Source organism: Mesitornis unicolor, unplaced genomic scaffold, assembly GCF_000695765.1.
Source record: "Mesitornis unicolor isolate BGI_N332 unplaced genomic scaffold, ASM69576v1 scaffold32031, whole genome shotgun sequence".
NCBI classification, from domain to species: domain Eukaryota; kingdom Metazoa; phylum Chordata; class Aves; order Mesitornithiformes; family Mesitornithidae; genus Mesitornis; species Mesitornis unicolor.
This window is the reverse complement of record NW_010164965.1, coordinates 798-15036: the sequence shown is the minus strand read 5'-3', so window position 1 is coordinate 15036 and position 14239 is coordinate 798. Positions and strand designations below refer to the sequence as shown.

The following is a 14239-nucleotide window of genomic DNA, read 5'->3' as shown; positions in this document are numbered from 1 at the left end:
TATATACACGTACACACACACACACAAAAACTTTTTGCTTCCATATATATAATAGAAGCTACACTGACACATTTAAGGAAGAGCAATGAGACATTCTGCTGAAATGTAAATAAAAAGGGCAAATACATGTAGGTATTCTGCTGCATGGCAGTGAAGCAGAGTTCAATGCAGAAAAAAAGAACTTGCTATTTCTGGCAAAATCTTCTTTCTAAGGCGGCTGTTCACGGCTTCAGCATTTCAAGGATGACTGCTTCATATACTACAGTTAAATCTAACTCCTAAGAAAAGATCTACCATGGGGCTGATGTTAAAAATTTCTTGCACTTTCTTTGAGATCACTGCACAGTGGCTGCCGTTAGGAAACAGCACAGCAGAAGAGCCAGCCTGCCGCTCTGACTCACCAAATCCATTCTTGTTTCTCAAAGGACTCATCAGAGTTAAAATGATTTTATGAACTACTGTCACGAAAAATAAAACTTAGCTTCACTTTCAGGTTTAGGGAGAATTTGTGCAAAATGCAACTAGAAAAAAATCCTTCCCATGCAAACTGACCATTTAATAAGCAAATCAGTACATTAAAATAAATGTCAATGCCATATTGTTTTTAGAGAAGTATTTTTCCCACACAAAACTTGCTCACTAACACAAAGAAAGACTCTTAGGTAAAAGTAAACTATAGATACCTGAGAAATTTGAGAAAAGCCTTGTATAGGTAGAGAACCTATGCTTGAGCAACCACTGCTGAGCTTCCTGGATTGTGGCTGAAGGATGAAGCTGCTGCAAGAAACAAGATTGGACATGGTAATTTGGTTATTTAAAAAAACCCAAACACAGAGCCACAAAAAAACCTCCCTCAGCTAAAACACTTTCTCAGTACCTATTAATATCTAGGTATGTATAAATTAAATGTTCTGACACAAACACACAAATGTAGCCATTATCAGAAAGCAAACACTCACATCTCCAGACCCTTGAGAGGTTCCATCTCCTTGATGATTTGGGGAGGAAGAATTGCTATGGATTTAAGGAAAAAAAACCAACAACCTATTACTAGATTTATTTTATTAAGAAAAATATTCAAGCATTGATGAAAAATAACATAAAATTCACAAAATAGTAAGTATCATGGCTGAAAGACAAATGCTGCATAAAGTAAAACTTAAACTCAAGGGGAAGATCGTCACATTTCCATACGCGTATGGTTTCTACCCTGTGCATTCCTTATCAACTGGAGAAGCAGCTTTACTGCTACATGGCCACTTTTCTTCCTTAAAGGGTGACTGAGGAAGAAAGAGGTAGTACAATACAAGGCAGACAAAACAAAAGTATACAGACCAGACAATACCACTGTAAATTACTCCGTGATCACCCAAGTTTGATTACAGTAGTTTAATTTTATTACAGTGGTTCACTTAATGCCACAATGCAAAGTGTTTTTACCAATACAACTGCTGCTGAAAATCTTGCAAAGATAATTGCTGGGGGTTTTTCTTGCAAATTATATTAATGGTGTATGAGGGGAATGAACACTTCTAACTGAAAAAAGCTAAATAGCTTCCAAGGACAAGGTCTAAACTAGAATAGTTAAAAGGTAAAGTATTTGCTGTATGACAAAGGACAAGAAGTTTTTTTGGAACATTTTACAGAATGTTGGAGCAGCAGTAATTACATTATAATGGAATTACATGATGCAAGCGTCAAACTCTGAAATAAATATACAGGGCAAAACAATCCCTCATTTCTCAGCAGAACCAGAGAACAGTTGGATTTAGTCAGAAAACACTTGTGAATAGGTCTAATTTTAAAATGTGTATCTAATGTGTATCTAATCTTGAATTAGAGCACGGAAAAGAAACCTACCTGTCTGGGACACTGTAGGTACTATGTTGAGCAGAGGTAAAAGTTGGAGCAGGAGTGGGACTGTTGTTTACAAACGTTGTAGGAGTATCAGGCCACGGTGAGCACTGAAGATAAAGAATCACAACTGAACTTTCTCTTGACAAAACATTTTTTACTCTGTTGCACAGTTCATTCACTTAAAGCCAGGGCTGTTTTTTCTCCCCAGAGAATTTTGATTAGCAATTCAATTCAAAATAAAGATTCCCTCCATCCCACACATTACATGCAGATAGTAAAAAAATCAGTTTTCTTGTTCTTTCAAGAAGACTCCTATTTATACTGTCTTCTGCGAAGGGATGAATGGTGGGACTGACAGAAGACTTGCACAGATTACCCAGTTCAAAACCAACCAACCCACCCCAAGCCTTCTGCTGAAAACCTTCTTTGACCCTAAAAGGGATGACGGGGCTGTTTAAACTGCAGGTATCCTGACCTGACAATAGGTGTTCAGTAAGCGAAACTGCGAAGCCAGATTTCACCTTGTGCGTAAGTTTAATGTATCTGCCCTGACAGCAGTTTAATACAAACAGAATATTCAGCAGAAATTTTGGGAATTGAACATTTTAATTCATTCACTACAGGACTAAAATGATGGTTACATGTACTGCTTTCGGTAAACTGGAATTTTCATGCACAAATTTAAGTCATCCCAAGTAGATGATGTGCCAGCTATCCAGTTTAGTCAGTATTTTTTTAATATTTTTTAAACCATCATGATAAAAGCCCTTCAAAAAGAGACTAGTTTTTAGCAATTCCAACACCATTGCAAATCCAGTATTTTAAACAAAACAAAAACCCAACAGATTTCCGTATGTTCAAAGACAGACAGACAGGATTAAAACAAGCAAGCTGCCCAAGATAAAGTAAGCTAAGACCACGCCTGTTAAAACAAAGATTTCTGATACGCTTATCATGCACCAGCTAAATACCCTGTAAGGAAATTTCCAGAGTTATAACATAGCCTTGTGGAAGGGAGGAGGAGGAAGGGGAACAAGTATAATCTGATATCAATGAATGCAATTTTCAACAATTTTGTGTTGAAAGACCTTCTTGCTACGCAGGGGAAACAGTAAATAATTGTAATACCAGCTGCACTCTTTAGTGTAACAGTTAACAGCATTTCTGTGCTGGACTGCAGTCTCTACTTGTCAGAGCAAGACTGCAAGTTCCCCAGTGTGGTGCATACAATAATAACACTAATAATACTAATCCTAACCTTTAAAAGTCTTGCATGCCAATAGTTTAAAAATTAGGAAATTCTTCATCCTGCCCAAGATTTGATTCAAATCAGTATTTTTGGTAACCACGGCATACATGCTGTCTTTGATCACACAGTCAAAGCCAGCCTTCAGACCACAAACGGTGCCATCACCCAAAGCATGCTCTTCTATGGCCTTCTGGTGGTCCCCACTCTTCCTCCTATTCTGCGTATTCCCACCTGCTGTTTCTCTTCTCAAGCTCATTTGAACGTTATCTCAAAGATGTTATATTACAACAGGTAGTTAAAATAGGCCTTCATTTCCTAATTATGTTGTCCAAGGCCATAATTTTTAAATAAAAGCTCCACATAACAATGTTAACTTTGTTCTTCTGAAACATTTTGAAAGCATAATTAATTTTCTTTCAGTTTCTGGCATTCTTTCCCTAAGTTTTAAATGCAAGATGTTAATCTGGACACACAGATGCAAGCTGTACATCCGTAGCCACTGTTCCATTACAAGATTCTGTTCAGCATATATTTAAATTCAGGTGCAGGGAAGAATGCACTGGTGTCAAAGAACAGCTTTTGAGCCATTCATGTACTGCAGTTAACATTTCGATCCTTCAGACCCAGCAGAAGTTGTTCACAACAAAACTCTGAGTCTCAATGCAGGAAGAAGCACATCTGAAATACTTAGCAAAAGCAAATCCCAAGCCAAAGCAAGCAGCCTTTCCCCTCTGGTAAGCCTGATTTCCTACCTTGTCTCCTCCTCCAGCAATACTGTTACTAACTATCCACAGAGACTGACTCACTTGGCTAAAAAAATTAAACAAAATTCTAATACTACTGCAACGTGCCTATTGGCTTAGTTTGGGATTTTTTTAGGTTGTGAAGGGGAAAATGAGCATTTGAGTACTGAGATACATAATTCTGAAAGGTTCAAGAAACAAGAAAGCCTAGCAAACAAAAAACCAACCAACCAAACAAAAAAGCAACAAAACTCACGGCATCTTCTAGCAATTAACCTGAGCTGCTGATGCTTTCAGATCATCCACATGCACAACTGGCCTGCACTTCACAAACCCATCAGGTCATAAAGGGGATCAGACAAACGCCTGGGTACCAAATCCAGTAATACTGAAAAGACTGAGCAGGGATGTGCTTTCTAACATCCCCATTCTGGACACTGCGGGGGTCATGAGGGGAACAGATGACAGAAAATGGCACAGCTTTCCTGAAACAGACTGGTGGTGTGATCAGTCAGGGTATTTTTATATTCTTAAGCCCAAAACTAAGCTAACCAAAGGACAACTGCAAGCACACGATACTGATACAAAAATCCTTGGCCACTGGATGTGGACTTAGAAGAAAAACGTAGCTCTGGCACAAGGAATCACCCAACTCTGCACAAAGCCATCACAGAGCAGAAAAGAGATTGGCATCGCATCTTTACCTGTAATGAACAATGAATCCATACTGGTGCATCTTCAAAGCTGTTTCTGAGGTCTCAAGACTAACTAGTGACTCCATTACTAGTACACTGCCACAACACTACTGATACAACTGAAGCCCAAAAGTTATGCCTTAATTTCCAAACAGTGATCAACTCTTGAAAGGAAGAGAATTGTTTTGGTTTCAGATTTTTAACATTCTTCTGTATAGGACATGAATGAAGTTATCAAATTTTGAATAATGGTTTTACTGAGTTAAAAAGGAAGATAGGACATCTTTCTAAGTATGACTCTTCAGACCCAGGGTATTTCGGATTTAAACTCAACATTTCTAACATATGAAGAATTGCAAAAACTCAAGTCATCCTATGCCACTGTTTAATGCCATTTCTCTTCCTATTTCCACTCTAGCCCAAATTCACGCTTTACATGATAGTAAAACTGAACTCTGGCAAAGAACTCCATATTATATTCAAATACCAAATCAACATGAAAACAAAACATTTGTTCTCCAAATTAGGGTTAGTATACTTAGGCAAACAGCACTATCTTTGGAGACAGGGCAGCAATCTTATTATACATGGGACAGAGCTTTTTCAAGGAATCTATAAAACACGGGGTTCTTGCCCCAGACAACTGCAGTTGTTATTATTCATTATTTTGAATGCAGAAGTCCCAAAATCTGAAGTCACCCACACTACGTATCTTGTATGCTACTGATACTGCTATATGACATATATATAAAGAGAAACAAATTGAAGAAATACTATATGCTTATGTTACTAAATTAGTGTTGCTCTCACTCCACTTTCTGACTCTCAGAGCCTCTAGAAGGTTTTATCTTCTAAAATTAAATCACTTACAGAAAATAGTTAATTTTTGAACCAATCTTTCGCACCCAAAACTTAATGTTCTGATTTATTTCAAGGTCCGTACCTGGAAGTTTTCCAACTTCCATGTGCCCTATGATCTGTTCCATCTGCAAAAAATGACCAGTTAATCAAATCATAGCCTTACATATTCTACTTTGTGACATACAATATATACTAATATACAACTCAAGTAAGATACTTAAGATAGATCCAACTATCACAACACAAATTTGCCTGCTTTTTCCAATTAAAAGCAGGGCAAAGAACCTGGTGGGATTTTTTTCTCTTCTTCCTTAGATAAGCTCTACCTTCTATATACTTGGAAGAAAGGAAAAAATTAAGTGCCTACTTCATAAAATGGCCCCTGGATGAAGATCACCTCTACATCTCCTGTGAGGTCCAGAAGGTAGTGCTAAGTTTGTAGCCTTTTTTTTCTACAGGAAAAAAATAATGCTCCACAGAGCAAGAAAGAGTCTTAAAAAGTAGTTACCTTTGCATCTGTCTGCTTGGAAAATACTGAGATAAATACTGCAGAAATTGCAGGGAATGCACTGAATTTTGAAACATCAGATCAATAAAAATGAGTACTGGAAAAGTATCTATAGATGGCATTCTTATGGAAATGAATGAGAAGGGAAAGATGGGTGATGGTAATTAGGAAAAAACCCCTGGTTCCTAGGAAAGAACAGGAGAAGACCAGAGCAGAATGACCACTCAGAAGGGAAGCTTCACCAAACTCTTCGTGTTGTGTTACAATCTCATACTAACTAAATGTGAAAGAAAATATATTAGATTCGATGTTTCCTGAAGAAAGCAAAGTCAGAAACCAATCTGTCCAAATCAGATTGTGTCTGAGCTGGAAGAAAACACTGGGGGGGAAATTAGAAATAACCAGCAAGTAGAACAGCAGAATCTTGGAGGGGCAAAATAAAAAAGCCAACCTACAAAATGAGATGCAAAACGCAAGGAACAAAAGTGATAACCTATAGAACAGGTTAGGTGTAGGACGAAGGTAACAATATCCTGCTTTAAAAAGGAAGAGAACTACAGGTTGGATCAACTTAAATTTCTGGCATTCAAGAAAAGGTAAAAAAACCCCTATTTTTGGGCATCTAAGCAGCAGCGTTGTCTTAAGTAACAGCCAACACTCTCAACCTCGTCAAGAAAATTATACTCCACACAATCCTGTTTTCCTTCTGTAACAGAGCCACAGTTCCTAGGACGCATAAAGCGCAGGATCAATCAATATGAATATATTAGGTCAATATATTATGTCAGCATTATGTCAATAAGGACATAATACGTAAACCAGTGTCATTTCTCATACTTAAAAAAGTAGGACTTTTTGCATCTAAACCCCTCTGTGACGGCTGTGCTGCACATTCGGTACATCTGATCTACATGTATGAGGTAACTCTGGTAACAGCCAAACCTTCTGATGGCTGCATTGGGAAGCCAGATCTGCAAGGACAGAACTGCTCAAAGTAGAAACACACATCATCCCCTGTCCACATTTGCAAGGCTCACAAGAATAAGCCTGTCTGGTGACAAGAGAAGAAGGCTGACGTGTTTGGCTTTCCAGCCGCAGAGCAGCAAACAAGTTGTACACTCAACCTGCATCGTTAAAAATAGTTACAATTTAATGAGTGTACAGTGATTACCAAGGTTTCGCTATGAATACAGCAAAAATAGTGTTTCATGGTTTTTTTTTATGGGCTTGGTGATTTCTAGTAATTTTGCTAATGACAAAAGTCATCCTCATGATGGAACAGGTTATGTGTTAAATCTGCAGATGATACCAAGTTAGCATAGTTTTTCAGTTAAGGGAACCAGAAAACTGCACATAGTTGTTATTCCAAAATAGTCTGCAGGTCAGTCTTTATCCCAAGCAAGAAGTGAAGAAATAAGCAAACACACACTCTCCTTTGTGTCCTCTGGGAAAGGCATTACAAGCCCAAGTACTACCTGAACTACTTATTTTTGTCTTCATTACAATTAAGGTAATGCTCTCATTCACAGAAGCTCAGTATTCCAAGAGACTGTTAAAAAAGGTTCAACAACTTTCAGGTATCATTTGACTAAGGTTTGTCCTAATCTGGACAAGGGATTTGCCATGTATCTTAAAAATACTTTTTTCTATTATTCTTCCTATAAGTAAAAATCATTCAAGGAAGTACTTATAACAACAGTGAGAGAAGAGAGCATGGGGGAAAAAGAAGCAGAAACCCCTCCAAGGACTAGCTTCAAAAGATGCTTCAGACGTTCTTTTTAAGGCTACACCTTCCCTCTCCAGGGCCATTTTTTGAATAAATAAAAGAAGGTCTGCAGTGCCAAAGAATGCTAAAGGTATATTTAAATTTTAATTTTTTAAGTTTTTAAAAATTTAGACAGCTCACTGCTTACAATAGTTTCAGGGGCAAAGAAATGCTCCAAAGAACCCATCTTACTTAATATTGTTCGTTCCCTCCCACCCAGTTACATTGTTTATAAATAACAAGAGGCACACACTGAAGTGTTTTACAACCTAAACCTCATACATCACTTTCACAGAGCATAAATGCAAACTAAATAATGTCTGAAGGGCAAACGCCAGACAGTCATTGCCTGAGCGCTGCTGGGAAAGAGCCCTCAGCACAATGCGTCTGATGGAAGAACAGGCAAATAATCGTCTTCCACAGTCACGTTATAAATTGACATTTAAATTTGCCAAACAGAAGACACAGAAGTGTTTCTCATGTGAAAAATGTAAAGTCTCAAAGATATTCACCTTAGGAAATAGCATTTAAAAATCTAAAATGCTAACCCTTGACAGAAAGGGTGTGCAGGCTATGTTAGGTTCACCTGGGGGGGGCAGACACAGTGCACACATGTGAAGATGTGCTGATTTCTGACCTGCATTAAACCTGCTTGGAGCACAACACGGAGGTGGCCAAAGCAAAAATCAGTAACTAACGATCAACCGTCTGCAACACTACATGGCATTTTAAAATACTGATGTACATGGAAACTTATGTTGAATGTAAGTACAGATATGGAACAAAACACTAAATTTCACTGTTCTTACTTCCACTAGTTACACACATATAGGAAAGCAAAAAGCTATTTCATTTAAAGTCGCACAAACGGAAAGCTCTTGACTTTTAAAAGTTACACAGTCCCTCTGCAACAGTTTAAGTGTTAGATTTAGGAAGGATTCCTTTGCTGAAAACAAACATGGGAGTAATTGGTATGCATAGAACTGAATAAAATTAAGACACAGCAATCAAAATGGTTTTATTTTACATAATGGAAGTTTCTCCTATATCTAACACTGCACAAGGTATCTTGCACAATGAAAAGGTAAGCAGAAGTCCCTTACACTGCCTCGCTTTGCCAGAGAATCACCGTAGTCTGCTGGCAAAGTCCGCTTGCTGGACTTTTTCTGCTCATGTTCAACTGCATCTTCAATTATAGGCTCAAGCCTCATCTGGACAAACACCAAAGATGTGGATCAATTTCTTTTCATTATACAGTGAGGAAAGATCTAAAAGCCTTTTAAAAAACTTCTGAAATCTTTAGAAAATTGCATAGAACTCACTGATGCTTAAATAAAAAGAAAACGCAAAAACCTACTGAGGCTCTGGCCTTACATTCAGTAATCTCCAAAAATACACCCTGAAGCTCAAAGTTGGCAGATAATTAAATTCTAGATTCCCCCCTCTTTTTTTTTTCCCCCAGCTGCAAAGTTTTTAGATCTGTACCAAAAGACTTGCTCTAGGGTTCAGTACAGTCAGTCAAACAGTGTCCAGTCTTAGTGGGTTTTAATATAAGCATCTATCAAGTATCTAAATGAAAGTCTACTAACAGAATCTTAGAATTTAATGTTGTCGTTCACTGAACAAGTTTGACAAATAAGAACCCTTTGTTGTGTAGAACTAATTCTTTCCCAACCCTTCCAAGACTGCAGCTAAGATATACGTTGTATTTATGTATTTTCTCCTCAGCAAGCAGATGCAATTCTGTTTTGTTACCTCTGTAAGAACTGTGGTGTCATATGAAGGCTGATACTTTTCTTTTTCATGTGCAGTTCGCTTTTCCATCTTTTCTCTGTCTGTTTTCTGTTTCCTGTCTGCTCCTTTTGGCTAAAAATGAACAGTTACATGAACAAGAAAGCAGGTGGAAAATGGTTTTATAATTGAAATCTGATCTCAGAAGTCAAGCAGATGCCCTCCATCTTTATGAGCTTCTGAGAGCCTTATTAAGGATCTCTTTTCTACTGTTACCTTAAAAACTTTGATTTGACAACTGGCAGAATGCAGATGATCTGTATATTCTCCACTTTCAGTCTGCTTAAAGGTGTCAACCTGAATCCTAAAAGGAACTCCTTTCTCTCCTCCATGTTTACGAGGGGTAAATTCAGTGCTGATACAATGTACCTAAAAAATAAAACAAGCACCAAACAAAAAGGACCCTCAGAAGTATTCTAGGCATGAATTTTATGTGTTACCAATATCATATACTTTTTCTAAGGACAAACAACAGATCACCCAGCCTATCTGAGGACTAAGCTGCATAAGTAACATTTCATCCTTTTTAAGCCCACATGCATATTTGAGCTGACAGGGAAGAGGAGATAAGCAAGCGTGCCACCAAAATCTCTCTAAAAAGCAGAGGTCATTATAGATTCTTATGAAGTGAGAACTTGCTGGATCTTAAGAAAAACGTATGTGGATGACAACCATATCTATCATGAATACAGCAAAAGCTTTTTCAAGATACTGTTGTCCAATGCATTATACCTAGACTAAACTTCAGAGGTACTTGTAATAAATATTGCCAAAACTATAGAAGATCACTGGCTGGAAGAGTTTTTAATCTCATGTGAAATAAGTTTATTTTCACACATGCCCAATTTCCTTTAAAAGTCAGGAGACTTCTTAATCGGTATGTAAATGCCTCAAGTGCTACATCACCCTGAAGGCTGGGTTTACAAGATAGAAATATCCCTAAAAGATACTTAAGGAGTAAATCAGTGTAACAGAAAGAGTTATGATGAATCTCACAGGACAGCGCTTCAAATTTTTTTTGCTTCCCTGTGGGATTTTAAGTGAGTCAAGCACCATGGCCAATGGCATCCCTTGCACTCCTGATGACTACAATACTATCTTGTTATTTCCTATGCCATCAACGGCAGAGAACCACAGACTGGAAATGGAAGCTTTAAAGATACCAGTGCTCCTATGCTGTGTTTTTTAGCCTTTAGAGTAAGTGAACTTTACCTCCTTAAAATGTATCAGTTCCAGTTTTGCTCAGTTTGTTATCACTTCTTCTAAGGAAGTGCATAAAGAAAAATATTCAATAGTTTATCTCGCACTTCTTCAAGGAGACTGAATTTTAGTACTTGTGTAATTCTTACAAGAAAAAAATGTCTTCAATTGCACCAGATGAAAGTTAATTTACCGACAATGTGCAATTCAACCTATTTTGGCAGCTTCACTAAGAAATGCTGCTACCTCTAACTTTATACATTTTCTTCATTATAAAAACATATGTGAGACAAAAGCAAGCTAAAAATGTCAACGCAAAACTGAACATTCCAAGTAATTTCCAAAGAAAACATGTTTAACTGCCCTAAATATCAAATACATAAATAATAAAAATCCTACTACAAGAAAGCCTACTGACATAGTAAGAAACATCTCTGAATGTCTGATTTAAAACTCTCTTTGGAGCACATTAATTTTCATTTTGTATCCTCAAGTCAAGCCTCTACAGAAGCTCATCTCTAGGAGAGTGGGCCTCTCAAGTCAGGAAGAAAAAATAGTAGTGATAGTTATTTAAAGGGATATGATTTAATTTCAGCATTCCATATAACTAAATATTTTGACCATGGCAGCTTTCTGCAAGGAGCCATTTGAAAGCTTTTTATTCAAATTGTTTTTAAAAGATGCTTTTATAAACTCAAATCAAGTTGAAAAATTCTGAACCCTTACAGAACTAACAGTTGCTATGAACCTTTGTTTTTTACAAAGCTGGTACTCAATGGCTATCCCACAAATAAGGAAACCGAGAATACTGCAAATATACTACTGCCTGTGACCTGAAAGGCACCAAACACAAACATCCAGTCAAGTAAAGTTTCAAACCTGAATAAAAGCAGATGTACATTTTGTTGGATCCCACAAAAATTCAACTGCATTGAGCTGGCTTGGATTTGTCTTGATATCAATGACTCCAACAGACATTGGAATATCTACATTAAAATAAGTGGTACATATTTTAAAATAATCATATTCCAAGAAAACGCTGGAAATAAATTTTAATTTAAGGTTACTATCAGCAAACATGAGCAGGGTGAGAATAGGTGGGCTTCGGTGGCTTGACCATAAGCCCATAAACAGTTTCTCAGAACTAATCTGAAGAGACTTAGTAGACCCAACATACAAAGTGCTCAGGGTTTGGGGGTGCTTTTTGATTCCCTTCCTCCCCCCTCCATCTTTTGCAGCAAAAATGACAAAGTTACACAAAATAAGGTGTCATTTTCACAATCTACAGAAGAAAATTACTTGTGCCTTTGTTCTCCTAGTTACTGTAACATTTAGTAATCAAAATTAGAAAGATTACTAAATATATAAAAGCAGCACACAGAAAACCGGTCTGTTTTTTCACCAGTGCTAGCACAGATGTGCATGATCAAATTTAAATTTTGAAACGGAATTTCCTACAGTGGTAACAGACAGAAACAATTATACCTAAGTCGAGAAGTCTGTCCCCAGGGCGGTTCCACTTCCAACCTTCCAACTGCTGGTGTTCTGTGTATTGCAACCTTCGGTCATGGAATACAACTCTTATAATACTCTGCCAAAGAAGAAAATAAGCATCTGATGAGCCACAAAGTTACAATGTATTTAGAAACAGCCTAAAGATAAAGCTCCAGAACATTCCAAAATAGCCACTGTGCTGAGAAATAAGCATTTACAGCAAAAATACCTTCTGCTATCATTAAAGCATAAGGAGACAAATCTGGAATTAGGAACAAACTGCTCAAGCAGCAGCAAAATTTGAGACCCGTGTTCCTATAGATAATATCTCCTACGTGCCAATATTCTACTGTTGCAAAAACCAGAGGCCGGTTCAATGTGTCTGCCGTAGCATCTATTGCTCATAACACCTGCACTTCTTTCTAAGTGATCCTCTAGCTTCCCTCCACAGCCCCTAACCACTTGAAATGGAAAATGAAATGGCTCAGAAGATATTGGATACAAATCTATAGACAACTAGGTCTTTTAAGATTTGCACAGAATTATGCAGTTGTCACTACACACAAGGACTCTGTGCACTGGGTAATCCTATTTTTTACATATATTTTCTTTTAATATTACTGGTCAACAGTCATCCTGAACAAGTACCCTGTAACAACAGAAAAAAAATCCATAAAGTGCACAGTCTAGATTGAGACTTCTTTCATCCCTCACCCAACTTTAGATTATCTAAATTTGAGATCTCTGTTACCACAGCTTCCTTTTACTCAGCAGAAAGACACGGGCACATTCAGCACAGATTCATCTCATCCTAAAATAGACCAGACTGCAGACCTCTCAAAGGGTACAGAAAGAGATTAGCTCACCTTTAGTTACCTAAAATTACATGAAATCAACCCATTCCTAAATGAGGAAATGCATACATCTAAATTCTTTTAAACCGTGGTAAACCTGAAATAAAACAAGATGAGGCATTAGGTACCACTGTGCCTATTTTCTTTACTGATCAGATCACCTGGTCTACCTCCTTCTGTGAATCAGAGTACAAAAAAAGGTTAAAAACTACGCTTTCCATATGCACCCAGCAGAGGTTTGTTAATAACACCATCTAGAGAACTTCAGCTCACCTTCACCAGTTTTCCATTGATCTCTGGGATGTCTCCAGCTTTCCGATTATCTAGCATCCGTATTTCATAGGATTGACCTTTAAAGAGAAAAGTATCAGTAGAAGAGTCAAAGTGCAAAGCTACTTTGTGTTTAATGTACCTGAATTAGCTTTTGGTTCACACAGAGTACACAAGAATCAGGACCTGAAACTTCCATTGAAGAGATTTTTGTAACAACATTTACTTCACAGCACAGGAATTAATGAAATAAAATGAAACTTTTTGGTCCCTTTAGAACTACAGATAATTTCAAAGTTTAAGTATTTTATTTTACATGAAGTATAAGGATTTGTTCCTTGATTTTTATTTTTTTTTCCTGAAGAAACACTTTTCAATGCTGAATTCCTTTAGTTTCGAAAAGAAAGACAACATACCGAGAAGCACAGACTGGTCTTTTGAAACTTTTGCAAAGAGGTTTTACAGTTTTCACACAACATAGATACTATTCTCCCATGTTTAATTTTGCCCAGGTACCTGTTGCCTTTGCATGATTTGTAGGGCTTTGTATCATTTCAGAAATAAGCCTTTAAAAGAGCTGGAGACTGCTTGTTTCAAGCAGGTATGAGTGAACCTTCTTTCTAGTGAATTTGATGAACTGTTGTGATTCAGAAATAGAAAAAGCTAGAAGTAATTTATTTGAACTACAGGGATTTTATCTTCCTCCAAGGTGAACAGCACATACTCATTCACAAAAATGATTTTTTTAAAACATGGGACATGCTAGATTATTATAGGACAAAATAGGTTTCAAGACGTCACTAAGAACGGAGTGAAGTAAATTCATTACCTTATACACTACCCTCCAAACTACTTTTATGCTCTAGTGTTACTAAATTTAAAACACATTTATTGGCTTGACCTACGAGGTAAAGGTTCAGCTGTCATACCCCTGTGAAAAAGCAAATGATGT

At 37.2% G+C, this 14239-nt stretch overlaps 1 protein-coding gene across 1 annotated transcript; it reads right to left on the bottom strand.

Moving 5' to 3' along the window:
• Positions 1 to 683: 683 nt before the first annotated feature.
• LOC104534355 (upstream-binding protein 1-like) lies at positions 684 to 13429 on the bottom strand (the record flags this gene model as incomplete). The annotated part of the gene is made up of 9 exons (XM_010194485.1): positions 684 to 777; positions 960 to 1014; positions 1861 to 1964; positions 8782 to 8889; positions 9434 to 9544; positions 9686 to 9838; positions 11549 to 11655; positions 12155 to 12260; positions 13291 to 13429. Coding segments are annotated over 9 exons (977 nt in total), but the record flags the coding sequence as incomplete, so codon positions are not given.
• Positions 13430 to 14239: the final 810 nt, after the last annotated feature.